At 41.9% G+C, this 26,785-nt stretch overlaps 1 protein-coding gene across 1 annotated transcript in view; it reads left to right on the plus strand.

Moving 5' to 3' along the window:
- Positions 1–26,785, plus strand: part of LOC311521755 (cohesin subunit SA-2-like) — a 92,855-nt gene that overhangs the window by 3,486 nt on the left and 62,584 nt on the right. The window contains exons 2-8 of the mRNA XM_084630308.1: positions 880–1,555; positions 15,069–15,153; positions 16,254–16,400; positions 18,609–18,705; positions 20,002–20,078; positions 23,803–23,874; positions 26,141–26,345. Of these exons, the coding sequence (XP_084486434.1) occupies positions 1,512–1,555; positions 15,069–15,153; positions 16,254–16,400; positions 18,609–18,705; positions 20,002–20,078; positions 23,803–23,874; positions 26,141–26,345 (727 nt within the window). The 5' untranslated portion in view covers positions 880–1,511. The remainder of the gene's footprint in view (positions 1–879; positions 1,556–15,068; positions 15,154–16,253; positions 16,401–18,608; positions 18,706–20,001; positions 20,079–23,802; positions 23,875–26,140; positions 26,346–26,785) is intronic.

The raw sequence follows: 26,785 nt of genomic DNA on the forward strand, positions 1-26,785 counted from the left end.
CGTCAGGGGGTGAGTCCTGTCCTTAATGCTCCCCGGGGGTCGTGCCCATGTATTGCCTCGTCCCCCCGGGCTGTGCTGCGCGGCGCCTCCCTCTTGTATGGCAGTCCACTGCGCTACACGGCACTGCACCCCCCAACCCCCCGCATGGGATTTCCCGGCTCTGCATCCCCCTGTGCTGCAGTGTCCTGCACCCCCCTCCCCCTGCATGGGATTTCCCTGCGCTGCATCCCCTCTTGCATTACACCGGTGCTGCAGTGTGCTGCATTGAACCCCTTCTGCTCTGCAAACTCCCGCTGCTTCCCCTCATATTGTACCTTCCTGCGCTACCGTGCACCCCTTCTACACTGCAACCCTTTGCCGTAGCCGTCTTGCATTGCGAACCACCTGTGGTACAGGAAGCACTTTCCCCACTGCAGACTACTACTGCACCCTGTCATGCGTTTTGACCCCGGTTTTGTTATGCTGCATTGCACCCCTTTCACTGCACTGAGGTCCACCTTTACGGTCATTTGTATTCCTTTCTTTGTATTATATCATTGCATCCCCCAAATGACTAATTGCTCATGTTATCTGCAATGCCCTAGGATCGCTTCTCATTCGGGGGGGGAGTGGTACCTCCATATTTCCTGTGTTCTCTGTAATGGTGCAGTGATAAATATGAACCCACAGTATGTCCTCTAGTTACTTTTAAAACCCCACTTGCTCTGTGGGACTGTTCGTAGGCGCTAGATGCTTCTATCTCCACCTTACTCTCACAATCCATTATTCTTTTATTTTGAAGTCACTACCTTTAAAATGGCTTTCTTTTTTGGCTTTCTTTTTTAACTTTATTATAGAAGATTTGCCTTTCTAACCTCTAGCCATTCTTTTTCTTGACAGGTTTCTCTTACGAGAACCAAGGAAGTGGAGTTTAGTTTCTGCTGCTCTTATTTAGGGTTACCATATGTCCTGTTTTCCCCAGACAAAGTCTGTTTTTTGAGCCTGCTTTCCCTGTCCCAGCAGGGTTTTCAAATAACAGCAAATGTTCCGGTTTTTGCAGAGTAGAGAAGCTGCAGTTCAGAAAGAGCCCCCGTTGATCAGCTTCCCAATTGGTCCCAGCCCTGTATCCACTGCTGATTGGGCCATTCCCCTGCATCTGCAGTTGAGTGATCCTTTCCCCTGCAAGTCACAGCTGCTGAATCCTGCCTACCCATGCCCCCTTGCCCCCACTCAGCCCTGGGAGGTGCTGACTGACTACTGTTGCTGTGTCCTGGGCTTGTGCCAGCTGCCCTGCCACTGTGACAGGGAGTGACACTGCCCCCCCACCACACACCTCCCGTGAGTACCGCTGCTGCAGGTACGCCCCCTTCAGCTTCCCTTCCTTCCCATTGCCCCTGCCCCCTGCACTGTCTGCTTTTTGGGAACTTGAAATATGGTAACCCTACTCTTATTCCTATTCCTGGCGAAGTTTCCTGAAAGTGGTGTGGATCATGTTAACTTGCTTTGTACTCTGCTGAAATGATGTAACGGCAATGATAGCCAAGCCCAACACAGTCAGTAACCTCCCCAGCCAAAAGTAAGTCCTGACAATGAGGAGTTTCTAATTTACATTGGTATTTTGGTGAATTGCCCTTGTCTAATGACTCCTGCAGTCAGTGGGTGGATCCATGATGCATGGCTTTGGGGGATTCTCGCTACTGATTATGTGCTGTACTAACTCCTACTTTTGTTGCCTTATTGATTACATCCTCCCTTCCTTAAGCAGATCAAATTAGACTTTTAATTTTTCAAGTTCTTCTGTGACTTTTGGCCCTCATTGACTTAAAGAGGAGTCTTCCTGCCCTGAAAAATTTGCAGAATCTTGACCTAAATGATTTGTTCCCTTTATTGTTCCCTCATAAGGCAGGCTAAGAAAGAATTTGAGAAGCAACTCGCTAAAGATGCGCACACTAACAGTAAGAATTTTTTAAAGTACATCAGAAGCAGGAAGCCTGTTAAACAGGCAGTGGAGCCACTATAAGACCAAGATGTTAAGGGAGTACTCAAGAAAGACAAGGTCATTGCAGAGAAGCTAAATAAATTCTGTGCCACAGTGTTTGCTGCAGAGGAGGTGGGAGAAATACCCACATCAAAGTTTTTGGCTTTTGTAAAGGGAAGTCAAGCATCACCAATCTGTTTGAATTCTTTGAGGGGTTAAAAAATGTGGACCTGGGTGATCTGGTGGATATAGTGTACTTGGATTTCCAGAAGGCCTTTGGCAGGGTCCTTTACCAAAGGCTCTTAAGGAAGCTAAGTAGCCATGGGGTAACAGGAGAGGTCCTTGTACGGATCAATAACTGATTAAAAGATAAGAAACAAAGGATAAGAATAAATGGTTAGTTTTCAGAATGGAGAAGGGGAAATAAGGATCTGCACTGGGACCTGTGCTGTTCAACATATTCCTTTTCCAGGTCATTAATGGAGTGAACAGTGAAATGGCAAAGTCTGTAGATAATACAAAGTTACTCAAGATAGTTAAGTTTGAAGAGCTAGGTTATGTCTACCCTACATAGTTAAGTCAACTTAAGTTACGTCGACAATCATCTACTGCTGTAATTAAACTATTTTTGCACATCCACACAATGCTCCTTGTGATGGTGGAGTGTGTCCACAGTTGGTGCTCTTGAGTTGACAGAGAGAGCAATGCACCATGAGTACCTATCCCACTGTACAACTCGTCACCATTTGCCCCTGGGTGCTCTGGCAAGGGATCACAGTGCCTTATGGGGGCGGGCTTACTGTCCCATGATGCAGTTTTCTCTGTCCCATCATTCCATGGGCTTCTGACTACGTTTTGCGCTGCTTTTCAACCACCAATGTAAACTGCATGCCCGCCATCTGTCTCACACTGCTTTCCAGTCTTGTGATGAGCATTAAGAACACAACACAGCTGATCCTGTGGTATTTCATGAACTGTGAATAAGATAATGACACCGTGGTGTCTGCCCTGCTGTGTGCCATGGAAAGAAACAATTCAAGATTGCTGTTTGCATTCATGGAGCCGCTGCACATGGTGAACCATCGGTACTGGGCTTGGGAACTGGGCTCAGCCAACAAATGGTGGGATTGCATCGTGATGCAGGTATAGGGTGACAAGCAGTGGCTGCAGAACTTTCAGATGCACAAAGCTGCCTTCTTGGAACTGTGTGCGGAGCTTGCCCCTGTCCTTTGGCACATGAATACTAAAATTAGAGCTGCCCACAGGGTGGAGAAGTGAGTGGTGATCGCTGTGTGGAAGCTGGTAACTCCAGTCTGCTACTGATCAGTCGCAAATCAGTTTGGAGTTGGAAAGTCCACTATGGGGGTTGCAGTCATGCAAGTGTGCAGGGTCATTAATTGTCTCCTGTTACGAAGGACTGTGATTCTGGGAATTGTGTGGGAAATAGTGGATGGCTTTGCATCAATGGCATTCTCCAACTGGGGTGGGGTGATAGATGGCACTCATATCCCCATTTTGGCCCCAGACCACCTTGTGAAGGAGTACATTAACAGAAAGGCCTACTTTTCTACGGTATTGCAAGCGCTGGTGGACCACCTAGGTCATTTCACTGACATCAATGTGGGGGATCAGGGAAGGTGCATGTCACATGCATCTTCAGGAATGCTGGCCTATATAGAAAGCCGAAAGCAGGAACTTTCTTTCCAGACCAGAAGATTCCAACTGGGGATGTGGAAATGCCAATTGTGATCCTGGGAGACCCAGCCTACCCCTTGTTCCCATGGCTCATGAAGCCTTACACTGGAAACCTTGACTGCAGCAAGGAGCACTTCAACAACATGCTCAGCAGGTGCAGAATGGCCGTTGAATGTGCCTTTGGCAGATTAAAGGGTTACTGGCGCTGGCTTTTTGGCAGTTTAGACCTCAGTGAGGAAAATATTCCATGGTCATTGCTGCCTGCTATGCTCTGCATAACATTTGTGAAGCTAAAGGGGAAAAGTTTCTGCAGGGGTGGAGCGTTGAGGTAGATCGGCTGGCAGCTGCTTTTGAGCAGCCAAGTACCAGGGCTGTTAGAGGGGTTCAATGCGGGGGCTGTTCAAATCAGGGAGACTTTGCAGGAGCATTTTGAGAAGGAGCCCCACTATTCTGTGTTTTTCTTTAATGCACTGAGCCAGGCATTGCTTTCTTTCACTGTAGTGTGAGCCTTTTAATGATTGCCTTGTGTGCATTAATTATACTCTGCTAATACACTGATTGCCATTGTGTATTAATTTCAGCAGCAACCACCATGTGTTATAGGCAAATAAATATTCATTTTCTTTTTATACGTACATTTTTATTCATCAGCTATACAAATGTTTCTATTTTCTACAAGGGATGTGATCCCGAAGAGCGCTTTTTGAAATGAAGCTCTCACAGCTGGGTATATGTCCAGTTGTCATTGTGAAACATGTCCCAAGGGGTGGAATGCATGGGGTACTGTGATGACCTAGGAACGTGTGAGGAATGTGTGTGTGGAGTTTGGGAAGGGAATGGAAGGAAGTTCTATATGGGCTGTTCTATATGGGCTGCAGGGGGAGGCGAGCACATGTGTTCTGCCTGCACTGCTGGTGGGACCTCAGCATGTCTGTTTGGTCCTCCAGCAGGTCTATCATCCGCTCCTGCCCATTTCCTCTCCTGGCTATCCATTTTCAGTTTTTCAGTCTCTCTCCATGCTCTCTACTCGCTATAAGTAGCTTCAGATGATTGCAACATCTCCCTGAATGTTTTCCTTACTCCTCCTAGTTTGTCTCATCAGAGAGAGCTGCTCAGCCGGTGTGCAGGAGGAGATCCTCAAGGGAACATCTGCAGAAGCTAAAGAAATGATAGACAGAGGCACTGTTGTGAGTGCACTCACAGCCTTGATTCATACAAGCTAGATACATCACTTTCCCTTAGCAAGTACAGAGCACGGCAAGAGCCCTAATGATGAGTTCGGCCTGGGGTGGCGGGAAAGGGGCAAGATGGGAGAAAGGGTGGGGTTCACAGGGGTATCAATACAAGAGCCTAGGGCCACTATTATGAATACTGGCACTGCTTTATACAGTCAGGGTTGATAGCAGCTGAGACCTCACTCTTGTGGGTAACCAAGGATGCAGCTCCTGCATGCATGCAACTGCAGACCGGGTTTGTATGCTGCTTGCTTATGTGCTGCTTTGATGCCTGCACAGGTAATTGATGATTGGTGCAGCAAGTTTCCTACTGTGGGGGAAGAAACAAGGAACCTTCAGTCGAGGATTGCAAAGTACCTCCAGGAAAGTTTCCTAGAGATTTCTATGGAGGATTCCCGGGAGTGCCAGTGTGCATCAACAAACTTTTCCACAGTGCACAGGGGAATGAAAAGCAGATGCAAACAGTGCTTGTGTTGGTTATTTCTATCCCCCTACTACCCTGGGAAAAAAACAAAACAAAGGGCTACCTCATGTCTCCCTGCAGTATCAAAGCACAATGGATGCTTACCGGAGCTTCCCTCTTTCGTGTCATGCACACCAGAGCTGGAGTGCTGAGACTGGCTAGACCCCTCCAAAGTTAAAAAAGAGGTCTTGGCTCACCACCCCAATAGACATCCCATTTGCCTGTCCCATCTCCTCCTCCAACTCCACTTCATCCTTTGGGTTCAATCTGCTGGCTGCTGTCTCCAGCCCCCCTAAGTATGCATGGGGCTCTTGGCGGTGAAGGTGGGGTTGCCACCGAGGATGGTGTGCAGCTCTTTGTAAGGAAACGGCATGTCTATGGCAACGAACCAGACCGACAATTGGCCTCCCTTGCCTTCTGGTACGCCTGCCTCAGCGCCTTGATCTTAGCACGGCACTGGTGAATGTCCCTTTCATGCCCCTTCTCCGTGCCACAAGCAATCTGCCCATAGGTATCAAAGTTCCTACAACTGGAGCAGAGCTGAAACTGCAAAGCCGCCTCTCCTCACAGACTCAGCAGATCCAATAACTCTGGTGTGCTCCAGGAGGGAGAGCCAGCATGGTCATCTGGAAAGATGCTATGTGAGCTGTTTGGACCGAACAAACAAGAAGAGGAATTAAAAACATTCCTGGGCCTTTAAAGAGAGAGGGGCGCATGCATATATACTTGGCTGCAGGGCAGCGGAGTTCAAATTGGTGACCAGAATGGCCATGATAGGCATTGTGGGACACACCCTGAAGGCCAGGTATGATGACATAACACAGTGTTGACACTGACATTGCGTCGCTCTAACTTTGTTGCAAAAAGCTCTATGCCTCACATCCTGGTGATTTTATTATGTTGGCATTGCAGTACAGTTAAATCATCAGGAGGAGCATTGCAGTGTAAACTCCTCCACTGTTTTGTTGACAAAAGCCGACTTTTGTCGACCAAACTGTGTTTTCACAGAGCTGGGTGACTGGGTAACAAAATGGCAGATGAAATCTAATGTTAGTAAGTGCAAAGTAATGCATGTTGGAAAAAGCAATCACAACTATACGTATAAAAGGAGAGGTTCTAAATTAGCTGTTACCATTAATGAAAGAGATTTTGGAGTTATTATGCATAGTTCTCTGAAAACTTCAGCTCCGTGCATAGCAGTGGTCAAAAAGGCTATCAGAATGTTGGGAACTATTAAAAAAAGCACAGAAAAAAGTCAATATCATAATGACACTATATAAAACGATGGTGCATCCACACCTTGAATACTGCGTCCAGTTCAGGTTGCCCCATCTCAAAAATGATATAGTGAAATTGGAGAAGTTTCAGAGAAGGATAACTAAGATGATCAAGAATATGGAACAGCTTCCATATGAGGAGAGACTAAAAAGATTAGGGCTGTTCAGCTTGGAAAAGAGACAATCCAGGGTGGCTATAATCGACCTCTATGAAATCATGAATGGTGTGGAAAAAGTGAACAGAGAAGTGTTGTTTACCCTTTCCCACAATACAAAAACAAAGGGTCACCCAATGAAATTAATAGGCAGGGGGTTTAATACAAAGAAGAGGAAATACTTTTCCACGCAGTGCACAGCTAACCTATGGAATTCTTTGCCATAGAATGTTAAGATGGCCAAAAGTATAACTGGGTTCAAAAAAGAACTAGATAAGTTCATGGAGGATGGATCCATCAATGGCTTCATGCTCAGGGTGGCCAAAAGCTGGGAGGGGAAGACGGGAGGATCTTTCCAAAATTGCCATGTTCTAGATACTCTACCTGAAGCTCTGGCACTGGCCACTGTTGGAGACAGGATATTGGGATACATAGGCACCAACTTCTGCTGGCGCTGGTGGGTGCTTGACCTCTCTCTACCCCCAGTCCCGCCCCCATTCCAACCCTTTCGCCAAAGTCCCTGCCCCAACTCTGCCCCTCCCTGCCCCTGTTCCAACCTCTTCCCCAAATCTCCGCCTCTTCCCCACCTCCTCCCCTGAGCACACTGCGTTCCTGCTCCTTCCCCCTCCCTCCCGGAGCTTGTTACGCCATGAAACAGCTGTTTTGTGGTGGCAAGTGCTGGGAGGAGAAGCGGGGAGGAGGCGGAGGCAGAGGTGAGGTGGGGAGGGGAACTTGGCTGCCAGTGGGTGCAGAGCACCCACCAATTTTTCCCAGTGGGTGCTCCAGCCCTGGAGCACCCATGAAGTCAGTGCCTATGTTGGGATAGATTAACCACTGGTTTGACCCAGTATGGCATTTCTTATGTTCTTTTGTATTATAAGCAACGCTATCACTGTGTAAGAGAAAATGCAGACTAGATTTATAGCAATATTTACAACCATTTCAAACCTTAGTCAAGGAATATATAGGTAATGGATAAATGAAACAAGATTAAAACAGGCAAAATTTAAATTCAGAAGAAAAACTTTTGTGCAGTTCTTACTTACATGTTTTTTGCATCTTCACTAAGCTGAACCTAAATTTTAATCAGTTACTTGCTGATCTCATCACCTCCAAAACAGGTCTTCTCCAGGGTGCTCTCATCTCATTTGGGTTCTACAGGAGTTTGGAGATACACTCATCTCCACCTCTCCTTGTTAAGAATTTGCTTCGAGGTCTTGTTGCCTTCCAGTGCTCTTTCCAGGAAATTCCTGGCTGAAGTAGAAACCTAGGTAGAAATGAATGATAGATGTTGTGGGCACTTTAAAAAGGTATGGCACATGTTATACTTTCATAGTATGTCATACCACAGTCTGCCCACAGTTAAACCTATGCAGCCTCATTGAAATCAACGGGGGTGCACATGTGTATCTGAGAGGAGATAATCCATTTAGAAGTAATGAGCAAAAGACACAAAAACTAACAGCAAAATGTACCTATCTGATTGGGACCAGGACCAGATTGGAGAATCAAAAATTCAGATAATCAGGAGAATGGGCAAAGAGCTTTCAAGCCATTATTTTAAGATGCTTTTAAACCAGCTGGATCCCTCCCAGAAAAAGCATTAAAACATACCCCCCTTTTAATCTGTTTAACAGAATATACAAACCGTTAGTTCTTACAAACAATGTTCTGTTAATTTATTAACAGGAAAACAGACATGAGTTTTTAACAAGTTGTATTGATCATTTTTACACTCTTTAGTCATTAACCCAGAACATTATCGGGACCGTGTACAAAGTCTGTGTAATGTTACACAAGGCACCAACTCCGTTTAGCATGTTTACTTGTAATATGACAAACAGTACAATTTAAAAAAAATGCAAAAATTATCATTACAAAGCATTAAAACATAGCTACCTGCTTTATTTACTGCCTGCAAATGAACAGTTACTGCTAGTGAAGAGTACCAGTTTTTAAAAATGCAGAAATGATAAACTCAAGCCTTAAAACATAGCCACCTTCTTCATTCTGTGATCACAAAGTCACTTCATTAACCACAGTTCAGTGGGGTTGGTACCGGGCTGTTGCGTCAAGTACGGAAGGAAGAGGTTTACTCCTGTTGCAGCATTGCAGTGAGAAATGTTTTCTGTCAATTCTTCCTTGGCAGAATCTTCAGCTTCATAATCACTGTCTGCATGTAGTGTACAGTCTGCATGATTTTGGCATCCTCCAGTAACTGATAGCCAGGGTCATTAGCATCAATCATTTTCGAGCCAATCTGCAACATCATCTTTGTCAACTTCTATGCATCCAGGAAGTCTGTGGAGGAGGTCAACAAATGCATTGGTCTCTTCTTCAGCTGGTAATGTTGCTGTTGCAGCTGCAAGTTCACTGTCCTAAGTGTTAGCGATAACATCAGACACTAGATTTTTCCATGATTTTTGTAAGCTTGACCTGGGGATGTCGTCCCAAGCTTCTGGAACCCCATATATAGCATTCTTGATACTGATTTTTTTCCAGTGCTGCAACATGTTGCCTTCATTCTCAGATGCTTCATCAGACATCAGTGGTCAATTAAGAAGATGCCATTTATAGTGCCATATTAGACTCTTCAGCACGCCTTGCTCCATAGGCTGCACAAGAGATGTTCCGTTTGGAAGGAGAAAAAAACAGAAGATCGGGTCATCTTGGGAGGTAAGCCCTCTGTTGTCAGGGTGAGCGGGTGTGTTGGCCAGCAGTAAGATAGCTTTTGGTGGGATATTTTCTTCATTCAGATGAACCCACATGCTTGGTACACAGGTTTTTAAAAAACAATCACGAAACAAAGCACTGTCCATCCATGCTTTTCCCTGTGATTTGTAGATGACGGGCAAAGCATCTGTGAGTGCATTTTTAAGCAGACAAGGATTCTTTGCTTTATCAATGACAGTTAATGGGAGCATGTATTTGCCACTGGCATTAGCACAGGGGCCAGGATTGCTAAACATTCTTTGCTTTGTTTGTAGCCAGGCACAGATCTTTACATTCTGGTATTAAGTGTTTTTGATGGCAATATCTTTCAATACAAGCCAGTCTCGTCACAGTTATAAACTTGTTCCGGTGACAAGTTGTGCTTGGCTAAGACACCTTGCAATTTTTTTTTATAGTCAGAAATAACTCCCAAATCAGCAGACAGCTTTTCCCCGGTGACTGTTAGTTGTCAGATGTTGTGACGCTTTTTAAACTGACTGATTCATCCCTGACTAGCAGAGAAACCTGCGTCCCTTCCTAAAGCTTGATTAAGCTCTGAGCCTTCTCACATAGTAAAGGATCACTAATAGGTATGCCTTCTTCTCTCACCTTTGTAACCACCAGTAAAGGGCTTCACCTCGATCAGTGTCCTTCGAGTTCTTCATGGTCTTCCAGGATGCAGAGTTCTTTATGCTGTACTTAAGAATTTGCTTGGCATTGTGTTTGATGTTTGATTCTGTGCTTTCGCCAGTGCTATACTCTTGGGCTATTTTTGTCAGCGACTCTCCTTTTTAATTTGATTAATCATCTCTATTTTAGCCTCCAATGACAGTAATACGTGTGTTTGCTTAGTAGTTGCAGTCCTTTTACAAGGCTAAAAAGTAGTGGTGTCATGGAGGTGACGTCACTTTCCCATTTTCCTGTGTGTGTGCTAGATGTTCAGTTAATACGGAGAGCTGGATACTGGGGGCTCGGTTAAACGGGCTTCCGTTGTACATTAGAAGAAGGAAGCCTGCCAAACAATTAGTGGGGCCGCTGGATGATCGAGGTGCTAAAGGAGCACTCAGGGAAGACCAGGCCATTGTGGAGAAGCTAAATGAATTCTTTGCATCGGTCTTTGTTGCAGAGGATGACAGATTCCCACAACTGAGCCATTCATTTTAGGGGACAAATCTGAGGTATCAGATTGAGGTGTTGATAGAGGAAGTTTTGGAACAAATTCCTAAATTAAACAGTAATTAGTCACCAGGACCAGATGGTATTCACCCAAGAGTTCTGAAGGAACTCAGATATGAAATTGCTTATCTGCTAACTGTGGTGGGTAACCTATCATGTAAATCAGTTTCTGTACCAATTGATTGGAGGATAATTAATGTGATGCCATTTTTAAAAAAAGGCTCCAGAGGTGATCCTGACAATTACAGGGGTCATCCAATGAAATTACTAGGCAGCAGGTTTAAAACAAACAAAAGGAAGTACTTCTTCACACAACACACAGTCAACCTGTAGAACTCATTGCTAGGGGTGGTTGTGCAGGCCAAAACTATAATTGTATTAAAAAAAGAATTAGATAAGTTTATGGAGGACAGGTCCATCAATGGCTGTTAGCTGAGATGGTCAGAGATGTGATGCCATGCTCTCAGTGTCCCTAAGTCTCTGACTGCATGATGCTGGGGTTGGGAAATATCGCTCAATAATTACTCTGTTCTGTTCTTTCCCTTGGAAGCATCTGGCGCCAGCCACTTTTTTTTTTTTTTTTGAGGAACGAAGAGACACCCATTTATTGTAACAAGGGGGCAGGACAGCTGCTGGTTGGAAGGCAGGATACTGGGCTAGATGGACCATTGGTCTGACCCATTGTGGCCATTCTTATGTTCTATGTGTCATTCTTCCTTGGTACCTCCAGGTATAATAGTTCTCAAGTTGCTCTATACAGCTGTGGTGAGACAAGATAGAGGGACTTAATTCTGTTTATAAAATATGTTCAAAGAAAGTTAAAGATGTGCACATAAAATTAATGTAGGTAAATTTCATTTACTTCAGTAATGTCTGCTCTGCTAAATGGCTCCATATGGTATAGTTTCCATCACTTTGGCTCACATACTGAGGACAGTTAAGCATATACATAACTCTATCTGTGAGCAGTCTTGCAGAAAAGTTATGTATGTGCTTAAGAGTTTGTAGGATCTTGGCCTTAGCCTTAATTTGTAGTTTGGAAACTCTGTACCAAAATAAACAAAAACATTTGAAGAGAGAGAAACTTTGCAGTCCATCACAGAGAAAAACTATATAAAGATTAAAAAAGATCATTTTTTTTTTAAGGGATGCAAAATAAGAGAGCCAGAACAATTCAAGAAACTAAAAAGTAGGTTATGTGCTGCTCCCAACACAGATAAAGCTAGATAAGCACATCAGTCAGGAAGAACCATAGCTTCATAAAACAGTCCAAATGTTGGTTTAAAAAAACTTAAACTATGGTGGTTATTGATTGATATAGCTTTCTATCTTTATTGTGTGGGTGTACAAATCCCACATTGGACCAGGCAGAAAGAGGCTGTTGTGGCCTACAGATATGTTGCTCTTTGCTGTGCCCTTGAAGACCATAACACTTGCCATAAATGTCAAGTTTTGAGTGGGGCATCCTATGGCTGAAGGGAATAAGTAGGATGGGTTCAAGATATAAAAAGGGGAAAAAAAACAAAAAATCAGCTTTGAGAGATAGTTTAGGGAAGCTCTCTACTAGGCTTGAAAGGAACCGGATATCAGTCTGCCTGGAAGAGAGAGAAAGAGCAGTGAGGGAAAGGGGAAGCTTTTAGGCTACAGACTGCTTATCCACTTGGAGAGCAGCCAGAGTGGCCAGGTCTTTCTGAGGAAAAGGGAGAACCTGCAGACCAGCAGTATCTGAGATTGTGTCCCTTATTAATGTGTGCAAACTGTTTGTTTGAATATCTGGTGAATGGGAGAGACTTTCCAGGCCTCCTTGAAGGATAAAGAAAGGCAGGAAGCAGATTAGAGGAGCTTTGAACATAGGCTATCATCTTTCTGGAACTAACACCAATCTGTACCTGGTGTGGGATGGTGAACACTTACTGATTCTATGGGTTGCTGTTTAAATGAGAGGCTGTTTTCCTACCTCATACTGAGGTGTATTCTTTCTGACTTCTGCTGTGGTCAGTTGGTACTTTCCTAATATGGCTCCTGTGTAAGACTCTCCTTGTGTGTTTTTTGGGTATGTTTTTAAAATTTATCATTTGTATAATGTTTAGAGATCTGTAAGGTGCCTATTGCACATACAAGATCCTTGCCCTAAAGAATTTCTAATCTAAATAGAAACCCTACAGATAATAGAAAGGAGGAGACAAGGAAAAGTATGCAACATGTAATTTACTCTTGTAAAATTATTTTTTAAAAACCAGAGCAATATGCCCAAAGATATGTTACTGACTTTTTCTAGGTTGGTGGGGTTATGTTACAGCATGGTGCTTTCCGTGGCATCACAGTGCAGTGGGAATAGAGGCAACCCAATATTTCAAGTGACCTAAAAAGTTGGAGCTTCAGTATTTTTTGCATGGCGGCTCCTCATGGCCTAGTTAGTGGAAGGCCTATGGCCTTGTGACATAAATGCCATTGGCCAAATTCATCCCTTGTGTAACACTATTGAATTCAGAGATGATTTTCCCATATGAGCCTTATTTGTAGATCACCTCTCAGGCTTCCGTGAGGTGCCTGGGAAAGATCTGCATGATATAAAATTCTAGTTGAACTGAATATGAAACAGTTCTTAGAAGCAGTAATCTGCATGCTCAGACAAGACCTGGGCTGAGTTGTCCTACAATGAGATCTTTACTTTTCCCATAATTTAAGAACTGTATTACTTCTGGATTTGATTATAGCAGCTGTGAAATATGCGGACCATGGAATGGTACAAATATATTGCTGTACATTATATGGGAAGAATTGGGGGGAAATAGTTAAAAATTATATTGAGCATTATAACAAGTATTTTAATTGTGACAATGGGTTGGGCAAGTAGTGAAGTGATTGGCTACGCTCTGTGTTGGTGTTCTAGTAAAACAGCACAAGTAAGAACGTGTTAGCCTAGCTATGTAATGTTACACCCAGTTTCAACACCGAGGGAGAGAGAAATTAATTATGTAGAAGAACAAAACAAAGTACACTATCTTGAATCTTTTTAATTAGTTAGTGGGCTACACAAAAGATTAATGTCTGGGAAGATCCATCTGGGATCAGGAAAAGAGTATGTGATGGAAGACCAATCTAAATATATATTTAGGTTTTTAACATCTCCAGTTTTGAACTAGAATGGTTTAAACAGCATTTGACTGAGCCACTTGCTGTCTGCGGTTCAAAAATAATAAATCAAAGAGAAACATTTGATAATTCTTGCATGTAGCAGTCTGACTTGGCTACTACCTATAATCCATCTCTCTCTACAGTACAACTTTTTCTAAATTAGTAAAATTTTACCTAAGATCTTACTCAGCCTGGATTATTGTTTTAGCACTCAATCCTTCAAACACATATGTACATTTTTAATTTTACTATGGTGAGAAGTCAAATAGAAACCAATGTAAGTACTCACTTAAGCCCGTGCATAAATTTTTGTAAGACACGGGTGTTATGCAGAATGTTACTTTACAAAAAAGTAAATTTAAGTGTTTCAACAAAACCTGCCATTTATTATCACCAATAAAATACACTGGAGCCTTGAGTCTTCAGCTGTCTCTATGCAGTTGCAGGGGTCTGCTCTGCAGACTGCAGAGTTAGTTGAAGAGCAGGGTGCAGATTTGTTCCATGTAGGGGTTCTAAGGAAACTAACAAGTCAGTAAGCTTCACTGTTGTATTTTATTGCACTTAATACAGGAGTAACTGGATGAATGTCTGTGGCCCATGTTATACAAGAAGTTAGACTAGATGATTTAATGGTCCCATCTGGCCTTAAAAATCCATGAATCTTTAAAATTTCAGATACTTTTGATGGGACTGTTGTCACATATCATTGATAGTGACTGTGTCACTGATGTGATAATCTCCATGAATGTTGTTCCCCATTAAGTGGTCACTTTTCTGAGTTTACCTTTTTGTTGTGTAGATAGTTATGAAAAATAATTGGATTCCCTATTCTTTATGATTAAAAGTTAATTTCAAGTTAGGCATGATTGTAGAATGAAAAGTGGTTACTGTACCTATTACCTTTTCTCCCAACTTTCCTTGTCTGCTGGTAGGCAATGAGTTCATTTAAGACAGCTTAGAAATGGCCTTTGCTAAAGCATATTGTTCACTGTGGAAAATGCTGGGAAAAGATGTAAATTCATTGCAGATTAATCAAACGGCTTCAAAACCCAGCATGCAGATTATGCAGAGGTATAATAGGCCATGCGTACACTTCATTTTCCTCCTAAATGTTGACACCTTAATATTTAACTTCCTGTGCTCTGAAAGCCACTTGGCCTGTTGTGGAGACATTGCAAATCTGTTATTTGGGTGCAGATCAGTTTGTTCACAGGAGAAGTCCTATATACCCTTCGATATTTTCTGTTTATTATGCTCCAGAGAAAATGCTATCCATGATGAGACTGTGCCTGGGTCCACTGTACAGAGTGGCAGCTGTCTGAGGAATGGCAACGTGCAAACCCCAGTAAGTTCATGCTTTCATTATACAAATTAGTACCCTTTTACACGGAATAAGATAAAAGTGGGTGGGATATTGCATGGCATTGACAATGGGGATAAAGAGCCTCTCCCCTCTCGTTCCCTGGCTAGTTTGATCCAAAATTCTGTTGGCATCAGGAGTCACAATCAAGTCACTTTGGGATTAGGTTTCAGAGTAACAGCCATGTTAGTCTGTATTCGCAAAAAGAAAAGGAGGACTTGTGGCACCTTAGAGACTAACCAATTTATTTGAGCATAAGCTTTCGTGAGCTACAGCTCACTTCATCGGATGCATACTGTGGAAAGTACAGAAGATCTTTTTATACACACAAACCATGAAAAAATGGGTGTTTACCACTACGAAAGGTTTTCTCTCCCCCCACCCCACTCTCCTGCTGGTAATAGCTTATCTAAAGTGATCACTCTCCTTACTTTAGCTGTAGCTCCTTACTTTACTGTAGCTCACGAAAGCTTATGCTCAAATAAATTGGTTAGTCTCTAAGGTGCCACAAGTACTCCTTTTCTTTTTGGGATTAGGGTTTGCCAACTCTGGTTGGACATATTCCTGGTGGTTTCATCAGATGACATCATCTTTAATTAAAGATGAATCTTTAATTCCTGAAGAGTCCAGGACAATCCTGGAGGCTTGGCAACCCTCTTTGGGATATAAGCTTCCTTAAATACACAGTATGTGCAGCTGATAGTAATGCCAATGCAGTGCTTATCCTGCAAGCAAATAGACTTGTTTGTTTGTTTACCAAATCCCCATTCAGAAATGACTATCATTGTTGCTACACTTGGCAGCTGCTCACCGGTTACACTCTCCTAGTTAAGGATGTTCTTGCAAAAGGAAGCTTCACCTGGGATATCCTCTTCTTTATCCCTTCCCCATACTTGATAGTTCCTTGCCACTGGCAGTCAGACAGCTTTTACAGATATCTTCTATCAAATCCTGGGGAATGTTGTAATGGAAGTAACCGGCACATATTGCTAGAGGACAGAGCGCTCTCCATCCAGGGAGCCTGCATTTGTCTGGCTGGCCATTAGTTGTCTTATGGTTACACATCTTCTCTTGAATGATTTTAGAGAGGAAAAAGGAAGGTCCAAGAACAGTGTGCACACATACGAAGAAATTCTTCCAGGAGCAGAAGGCCAAGCCAGCCGCAGAATGGAGAAGTGGTTAAAGCAGTTACGTTGTTTGAAGTGGTCAGCATGGGCAAGAGGGCAATGCAGGTACTGTACCTTCAGTTCCTGGAATGAATTGACATTCTACCTGCTGGGAGGGGAAATGAGCACATAATGATTTCTGTTAGTTACATCTCAAGAATTTCTGGTTTAATTCTGAAATCTGTTGAGTCTTCGTGTAGTCGTTGTTATACCGTCAACTTGCAAAATAACACTTTGTCTGCAATTTTTTTTGACTCCTATACTTACAAGTAACACGGTTACTGTAACTGTGGAAGAAGTGAGTGAGACAACTTGGGCATGGATTTCCAAACAAAAGGTGCCTAAAGTGAGGCTCCAAAATATTTAAGCACCTAAAAAGGCGTCTGATTTTTCAAAACCTAGTGGTTCCCATGGCTTCAGTGGAAGTTATTAGGAGCTTAGGACTCTTGAAAACCAAGCTACTTAAGTGCCTGAATGTGGCTCTAAGAGACTAACTTTAGGCATCCCTTTTAGGAAATCCTGGCTATTATCTCCCCTGCCCTCCTAGTTTGACAGCATTTTGTAAGTAGTCAGTATACCCTGTTTCCCTGTACAGTCAGTAAGTTTATTCTGTGCTGAAGAAATCCTTATGAAATCAAAGAAGTGCTTCCCCCACCCCCCCCACTTAAAAATATTTTTAATTAATATATATTCTGGACTGTAGGCCCCAGTCTTTCAAGGTGCTTTGTGCGGATGATCCCCTGTTCCCATGAAGAGCCTCATTAACTTCAGTGGGGTTTCTTCAGGCACACAGATTAATCATCCTGCAGAATCAGGGCCTGGGGTTCACCACTCTTTAAATTTAGAGTTAGAGCTGGGCAAATAAATTATATTCCGTTCACTGGCCCTTAGAAAAAATTGGAAAAAATTTTTGGTTTGGGTTTAACTAAATCTGAAAATTGTGAATTTTTTTGGTAAATCATAAAAAATAATCAATTTTGCATTGAAAGACATGTTTGCAGCTTTTTCCTAAAGGTCTAGATTCACAAAATGAGGTGGGAAGGTGGTGGTGCTGCTTTCCTTATAACTTTTAGCCCAATGTTTATGTCACCTACCTACGATGTAGGAGACCAGGGTTCAGTTTCCCCCTCTGTCTGATTTGGAGAATGGATTTGAACCTGGATTTCCCACCTCTCCGGTCAGGGCCCTACCCACAGAGCTGTAGGCTATTCTGGTGTGTAGAAGGGGGTCTCAGTCTCTTCTTTTGAAGCTGTTTCACTGAATGCAGTCGCTGGAATAGGGTTTGGACTTGAATCTTCCACATCCTAAGTGAGAGTCCTAACCACCAGGCTAAAGCATCATTCTCACTCTCCCTAGTCCAGTGACTGTTCATTGTCATTCATACCAGTGAGAGTAATTTAACCATTGGAACAATTTAGCATGGATGTTGGTGGATTCTCCATCACTGGCAATTTTAAAATTAAGATTGGATTTTTTTTTAAGGTAAGCTCTAGTTCAAAAGGAATTATATTGGGGAAGTTCTATGGCCTATGTTACACAGCAGGTCAGACTAGATGGTCACAATGGTCCCTTCTGGCTTGGAATATATGAATAATGAATGAAATTAAATGAAAGTAAAACTTTTTTTCCTCATCTCCTTCAGTTATAGGCATCTTAGGTGCTGCTGTAACAACAGCAGGTGACATACTTTAGATAGAAGTCTTTTTTTTTTTTTTTTTAAAGCTGATGGTTTTCTTTAATACTAGTGTTTTTATAGTATACCCTGTCTCTAATGGTTGATACAATGTATGTAAACTTCTCAAATACATTTTTGTAACCATTTTTTGTATGATATGAGTCTGGTAAAATATTTATGATACTGATTAGTGATAGTGCCCGACTGCCTTTTTTATTTTCTTTTGTTTGTGAAACTCTAAGAAAGCATTTTGATATAAACATTGGGTTTTTTTTGTTTTGAGAGCAGATGTTTTATTTTGTTCTAGCATAGCCTGAGTTTGTTCTAGCCCTGCTTATAGGGGAGTGTGCAGTTCTGGGAATAGTGTTCTAACAGTTTACTTTGCTTCATAAGGAGTTGTGTGCACACATACTGTTGTGGCCATAACCAAATGGTGGACAACTTATTCTGGATATCTGTTTTTTATAACTATTGGTGACAGAATAGTGTAAGACATACTATATTAAGAATTTCACAGGCTGGAGCATATCACACCTTGTTTAGCCTTTGATCACTGTTTTTTTTTTCTTTTTTTTTTTTTTTCCTGTAATCTGTTTTAGTCTGTGGTAGATGACTGGGTTGAAGCTTATATCCAAGATCGAGATGTGGCACTTCTAGATCTGATCAACTTCTTCATTCAGTGCTCAGGCTGTCAAGGTAATTCAGTATCATATAGGCATATCCATTTGCTGGACAGTTTCTTCTGGACAGAAACTACCTTTATAATAAGTCACTTATACAGAAGTGGATTGTTTGTTTTAATGGGCTCTAGACATACCAAGATTAATGATGGAGGATGTCAATGGCCAAATTCTTCAGCCTTTGGGCACACAACTCCCCTTAACTTTACTGAGAGTTCTATGCATATGATGGCTTCAAGATTCAACCTTCTTGTGTAACAAACACTCTGAAACATGCCCACACGTCTTTACAGAATCACTGACTTTTGAGAAGAATATTTTTCATGACTGTTCAAATTTGAAATCCTAATTTTTTGTTGATTTCAGAATGCTAGTTTGCACTGACCTAGTATTTTCATCTGAGGCTCTGAAGGTACTTTACAAGTACTAGCAAATTGAGTCTCACATTTCAATTGTTTGAGGAACAGTGTATCTCTCTTCCTTCTATCTACTTGCTACAGAGTGACTAGAAAAGGAGTACTTGTGGCATCTTAGAGACTAACAAAATTATTTGAGCATAAGCTTTCGTGAGCTACAGCTCACTTCATCCGATGCATTCAGAGTGACTGTGAGTCTAAGTAATAATTAATTATTTCCAAAGCAGGCATAGAGACACCAACTGCTATCTCATCTGAAATCTAGCACCTTCTGCAGTACAGTGTCTCCTTATACCATATGGAGGTGTTAGTTTGGCCGTGATTCTGAGGGAGTGGTGCCATCCATTGAAGCACCAATGTTACTTTCTGCGGCACCCGCTTGTTCCTTAGTGATTTCCCTTTCAAGTACTGAATTGTGTACTCCATGCTTAGTTTCTGGTGATACAGCTACAGAATAAATGATTACTTAGTCTGTTTCCCAAATCCTCTGGATGTACAGATTGGAATCTTGTAGACTTTATCTGCTTTAGCAAACAGAACAAAGCCTGTTCTGTTAAATGGCTTATTAAGCACCTCTATCATAAAATATTGCCAATGCAGGAATTTAAGGTATACAAGTAGATAAACAAATTGGTGTCAGTTTGATACCAAACTCAACACTCCTTCTCTGAAGCTGAATGTTGGTGCACTGTTATCAGCTGCTAATAACCTATTTATTTGTCAACTTGCACTAATGCAAAAACAAGTAGAACAGTTTGGGTTACTTTTTTTGGCACCCATGGATTTAGGTCAAAGCCACTACTATAGTATGGACTTTATTATTTTTGAAATTTTAATATATGGTATGGCAAAATATTTCCATTTAATTCTCAAATATTTCAATTTCATCTATCTAGGAATGGTGACAGCTGAGATGTTCCAAAGTTTGTGCAACAGTGATGTAATACAAAAAATGACGGAGACATTTGATGAGGTAATTGCAACATGAAACTGTGACTTCATATGGCTCATTTGAATAAGCAATTGCTATCAATATGAAAATTGGATAGTACTGTTCGTTGACTAGTATCTCTCTCTCGCTCATTGAAGCCTGCATTCCCTCTTTTTTCCCCTGTAGGAAAGGTTTTATGCACATCTGGAATGAGAAGCAGTCAAGGTGCCTGAAACAGAGAGTATTGCTGTCTTCAATATTTTCATAATACTTTCCTGCATCCTTGCTAAGTCTTGCATCTAGCTCTTTTTCAATAAAATAAATAAATTGGGGGCATAGTATTTTTCCTCTTAAGATGTTCTAATAATGATAAATACAGTCTGTAATGGCTGCAGGTAACATCATGCTTTGGGACCTTATTGATAGGTGCCTTTAAAAATACATAGTGTGGATGGATGGGGAGCTGCTGATGAAACTAGTTGTCCGTTGGAACTTAAACTTTTTTCCCTTCCCATTTTGTTGATCGTATGAATTTCCATTGCTGTCCTTTTGATGTGAGAGCAATAATAATGTGCATTACTAATGTCAGATCACGGTCCAGACAGGATATTTTATTCCGTGAAGTTTATTAGAAAAACTGTGTCTTTAAAGTGCCACCTCCACCCCTCAGTCTTGCCTGGCTAATAAGGCCAGCCTCCACTGTCTTTTGCCAATTATCTCACAATCCTCTGAGTGCCTTTTTCCATGCTTGCCCTCTAAGTTAGTTTGCCACCCTCATCTTATTTGTATCCCTCCTTAAGCCGCTGCTCTGAGATACCAGTAAATTGAAAAGTCTGACTTTATCCGTCTTGGATTTGAGACCTTTTACTGTCCTGGAGTGAATACTGTGCTTTACTTTATAGTGGCCCTGATTGGCTATGCCTACAAGAGGAACACTTTACCAGTAGAGGAATACCAGTGTTTTATACTGTCAGAACACTCCTAGTTTGGTGCAGCTATGCTACCACTTCGCACCAGTATAGTAATCCCCAGCCCCCCACGGGTGAAACAAGCTATACTAGTAAAAGCACAGCTTTGCATTATAGCAACATCTACGACAGAGGCTTCTGCTGGCACAGCTGTATTGGGGATCACGCTGCTTCGTGCCCCTGACCAACATAGCTATGCCATGTGAAGTCTGTAGTGTACCCGCAGGGTTGTCCTTAGGATTTATGGGGCCCCACACAGTATTATTAAACTGGTGCCTCTATGCCTGATGGCAGCCCGGGCTCGCAGCGCGAGGGGGAGGCGGGGGAAATAAGGCATAGCAAGACGCCCGGCCCACCTCATGGTGGCGGAAAGTCACAGTTCCCTGAAAAGACCCCTGTACTCTCTCCCTCACGCAGAATGAATATGCAGAGAAGGTACCTAATTAAAAGCACTAAATTTGGGAATAAAAAACGTCAGTCAGGTTTTATGATATGCCCTGAAGTTTGTCAGACATTTATTTGCAAAAACTTTGTAGTAAGGGCGAGTCAGCTGTTCTGCTGAATACAACATTAAATGTTATGGAATACATGATGCAGCTCTTCTCTGTTTTACATTTTCTTAATCAGTATTTCTAAGCTGATTTTACATGTACTCATAAGTCTTCAGAAAGTAGTCATTCCAGATTACTACATATTTAACTCACTGAAACAAAGACATTATTTTAAATTAATCATGTCACAGAGGTTTAGTGTGTTCATAACAATGTTCATTGCTTTTAGAAAATGGGAACACTAATTTACTTCGTGTAATCTCTGTAACAATAAACATGTTTATGAAATGTCACCAACTTTAAAAAATATGTTTCCAAAGATTTTAGGCATAACAAAAGGGGCTGAAGGGAGAAAGGGATGGACAGAAAGGATAGGAAGACTTTGGAAGCAAGTTTCTCTTACTACAGAAATTAAAATTAAAATGTGTATTTTAGCTACAGGTGGTCTTTTGAAGGATTTATTTAAAAAAAAAATATGTCTGAAGATCCAAGCATTTAAGACAAAAGATGGTTGTGCATCTAAAAATCTATGCAAGGATTTTTTAGAGATGTGATTTTATAAGCTTCACTAACGAGATATTTTTAAAGCAAATTTTAAAGTAAGGTCCTGTAAAGTAACATGTTCTGAGTAAATATTACAGTAATGCACAACTGTTTTTTTTTTAGTAAATTCAGGGCATTGCTACACTGGAAACTTCAAAGTGCTGTTGTGGGAGTGAGGTCCTGGTAATCCACCTCCATGAGGTGGGGCAGCTGAGAGCCTGTCCACACTAGCGCTTTAAAGTGCTCAGACTTGCTGTGCTCAGGGGAGTGATTTTTCACACCCCTGAGCCAGCAAGTTAGAGTGCTATAAAATGTAAGTGTAGACAAGCCCTCAGAAACTGGCAGTGTATACCTGGGGTTTGGCAAATGCCTGTTAAATGCCTTCATTACCATTTGCATGGCTCTGTAACAGTTTCAATGTTGTGCTAATAGGTTTGGCAGGCTGGAAGTCTTTTTCAATTTTAAGTTACTAGATCCCCTCAGAGTAAGAGTCACCAGGCTGCAGCAGCCAGCTGTGGGAACCTGCAGGAAGAGTCAGAACAGGGATAGGAGAGCCAGGAAGGTGGACACTAAGACCCAGTGATGCCCCATATTTTCAGGTGCCCTATGCAGCTGTGTCTTCTGTGTATGCCTAAGGCCTTGTGTACCCTGGCGTAACACATATGTTCATCTTTACTACCTTGAGTAGTCCCGTTGAAATGGAGAAAAGATTTCAACGTGGTAACACTTCTGAGGAGGAGGACAAGATTAAACAGTTTGTCAAATCACTGAAATGATGGGACTATTAATGGTAGTAAAGGTAAGCATGTGAGCAAGTGTTTGCAGGATTAGGGCCAAAATGCTCACTTTCTCTTGCCAGCAAAGTGCTCAGGGGGCTGCCAGCGACTTCAAAATACAATGTGATTGAAAACATTAAAACAAGTTTAAATCGTTTCAGATCCACCATGGATGTGCTTTTCAGCGCAATTTGAAATGCACAATAATTAATGAGGGTTTTGTCTTGTCTAAAGGATGCTGGAATCCAGAGTGTGGTGAATTTTCAAAATATCATTTAGCTGTTTTTTTAAGATGATAATCCCCAAAGAATGCCTAAATTCATGTGAAAATGGGATTGACTGATAAAGCTGTTAGGTTTTTGAAATACGGCTTGCCCTCACTTGCAAATGTGAGCATATTTGCCTACCCTTGAACTGGGATGTTTCCTGGGGGTCAGCTGTTTCACAATAGCAAATAACTGAATGTTGCAGATTGATACATATTTAAATTTCTAAGGGAGAAGCAGATGCTGTCTCTCAGAATAAACAGTAAAGATTATAGTTTGCACACTTCAGTACCTGATGTTTAAATGAAACTTGGCACTGACTACTTGTTAGTACAAGAGTACCAGTTTTTAAATAAAAACTGCATTTGTCTTTTACTGAAGTACACATGGGTTTTAGCTAAAAACAAGCCAAATAAAAGGGGATTGTGTGCATGTGTGTGAGATGTATACAGTCTCAAGTTTAAATGACATAGAATCATAGAATATCAGGGTTGGAAGGGACCTCAGGAGGTCATCTAGTCCAACTCCCTGCTCAAAGCAGGACCAATCCCCAAGATCTTAAAACATGATTCACAATTGGTACTTTTGTATATGTAAAATCTTTCAGAATCACTTCTGCAGTTTCATCAAAAGCTTTTATAATTTTGTCTCTTGCATTCTAGGAAACAGGATTGCAATACAAGAAATTTATGGCCTATCCCTGGATTCTGACTGTTACTTGGCCAGTGGACATGGTAAATAGCTGCATTTCTTGAATATCCTTGAAGTAAAGATTTCAAATGCTGCATATATGTGAAAATTGTACTTGCTTAATGGTGCAGTCCAGCAGTACAGTGGTGAAAATCAAGTGCAGAGTTGTTGTCTGCGTGACTGCAGAATTGCTTTAAATAAACAAATGTTCTTGATGTATGATGGACCCCATTCAGCAAGAACCTGAGCACACAATGGCTTTACAGGAATTGAAAGTGCTCAGCACCTTGCAGGATTGAGCCCTATGTGAGATGCAATAGGCATGGTGTTCAAACAGCTGTCGATCTAGAACAGTATCCAACTGTGCTTTCTTCCATCACCCCGCTAGCCTACTTGGCTTTACTTATGTGTGTGTTCTCCCCATGCACACCCTTAAAAAAATTCTTTTTTTAGATAGTATTTTGGAAGGGCCACTGTCAAGTGAAATTTGGCTCAAAGTTTAGGTTTCATTAAAATGATCTTTTACAAAATTGAAGACTAATAGAAATTTCTGCAACTTTAAAAAGAAAATGGCAATAGAATGTATAAAAACAAAAACTATTTCTCTTTGGTGTTTGATATCAGAAATAGCTTGCAGCATTGTGCTGTTTATGTTGTTGTAATGTGCCCATCGCCATAGTGATGTGTATACAGATAGTAGCAATTCTATCCCAAAGGACCAGGCCCTCCATCACCTATGCCTCTTTCTTCGAATTAGTTTTCTTGTTATGTCTCCAGGAAAGATGCTGTGGTTGTTCAGTAAAGGCTTGCATGCACTGTATGCAGAGAGTCTTACATTGTTTTCTAACCGTGGCATGATTTATGTTTCTCTGCTCTACAATGGTAGAGTTCCATAGTAGATTGCCACGCCCCTGAGAGTTTTACTCTCAATTAGCCATAGTGTCCCTCTTAACTGGAGCTATCTACTGGATTGTGGGAAGAAGTGAGTGTGACACCCTGTAGCCCATGTGATGCTCTGTACCCCACATTCACCACTTTTATATGGTTATGATATATTGTGTACAAAGTATGCCCTAAGAGGTATAATTTGAAAACTTATAATCTGCTGAATATTCTTATCCTGTTGAAATGTGTGTAAAATTATGAGATTTTGCTGTATGATTGTTACTGAAATATGTTGTTCTGGGTAATGCCCAGAAACCATTTTCTCAGAGACAAAGATGCACTGGCACGGCAGCAAGCTGTTAAAAATCCATGACCTACTTAACTGGCCATTCACCAGCTGGGGAGAAGGCATAAACAAGACACTTACATTTCATCCCAGTGATGGTACAGATCTCATATACACAGTCTATACCCCGATGGGGGGGAGGGGCAAATCCTCAAGGAGAAGAGGATAAAAAAATAAGAGGCAGTGACCACCACGTCACCTCTTCCCCTCCATCTCTACTGGTGGTAGCTAGATCACTTGAAAGACAAAAGTAGTATAATTGAACTGTGGGAGTGGTTCTGGCCCCGAGGTTTTTTAGCCATTATAGACTGCTGTATGCTTTTGGTGAGAAAAATTCCTTTTTTTGCTTTTAAACCTATTAGCCTTGGTAAAGTTTAGGAATTTTCTTGTTTGTTTATCTGTTTATTTGTTTTGTAACCAATTCTGACTTCTAGGTCTTATCACTTGTAATCGCTTAAAATCTCTCTTTCTCTAGCTAATACAATTGTTTTATTGTTTTAGCTAAACCAGTGTGTTTTGGTTGAAGTGTTTTGAAATGTCTACTTAGGTCAACAAGGTTGGTGCATAATCATTACCCAGTGTTGGAATGATGAAATATCTGAGAGCTTGTACTGCCCAGAAGGCTACTGAGCAGTACAAGACACACGTTTTGGGGGAGCAAGACTGGGACTGGGCTTTCATGTATTCATTTGGGAGTGATTTTACATGTGAGTGGCTTTGTGTGAGCAGAGCCTGGAGGGGTTGCTGTTCACCAGCAAAGCAGTGTAAAGGGCATCCCAGGCTGGAGAGCTAAATGGACACAGAAGTCCAGCAGTTCAGATTGTACCCTGGGGAATGTCACAGTGAGTTCTAAGACGGTCAGTCTGCAGCCCATTGATGGCTTTAAAGGTTAGCATCAGGACTTTCTAGAACATGAGTACCTCCATGTGGCACTGATGAGAATCTCACTTGACACCAAACTGAAATTGCATATTTCTTCACTGTTTCAGGTGGGAGAAATGTGGGTAGTAAACAAGCAGCACAAATGAAAAGTAAATGAGACTTTCAGTTTTTATAATTATTTTTTCCTTCTAATATAGGACAATGGAGACTATCCACTCATCAAACCGGGACCCTACTGGAAGAAGTTCAAGGCCAATTTCTGTGAGTTCACTGCGGTGCTAATCCAGCAGTGTCAGTACAGCATCCTCTATGATAGTTACCTGATGGACACAGTCATCTCACTGCTTACAGGGCTAGCAGACTCCAGGGTCAGAGCATTCAGGCACACCAGCACTTTAGCAGGTAAATACAGTTCACGTTGCTTTTGCAGTTTTCATCAGAGATTGTAGGTTTTTGGTGACTCGTGTGTTTACAAAACTGATCAAACGTAAAAAGGACTGTAAGCTTTCCAAGGCAGGAATGGTCTTCTTTTGTACATTAACAGTGCCTAGCACGTTATGGATGCTACCGTAGTATTAATAACCTCCTTCTGCATATATATGTTGTTAGAGGGCTTTCCCTTCACCCTCTCCCTTGGTTCTTGTCAGCAGACAGAAAGCAGAAGACCAGAAGTCCGAAGTGTAGGCAAAGTGATGTTTATTGGGGTTAGTTCCAAGCAAGCATGTCCATAGCTCTACATGCCGGCAGAGTCTGTTTTCCAGTGTTCTGTTCCCAGCTCTGACACCGCAGAGTATTTACCCCACGTTCCCCTTCCCAGCTCTGACACTGCAGAACCTTGCCTG

Source organism: Lepidochelys olivacea, assembly GCF_965140295.1.
Source record: "Lepidochelys olivacea isolate rLepOli2 genome assembly, chromosome: 1".
Classification (NCBI taxonomy): domain Eukaryota; kingdom Metazoa; phylum Chordata; order Testudines; family Cheloniidae; genus Lepidochelys; species Lepidochelys olivacea.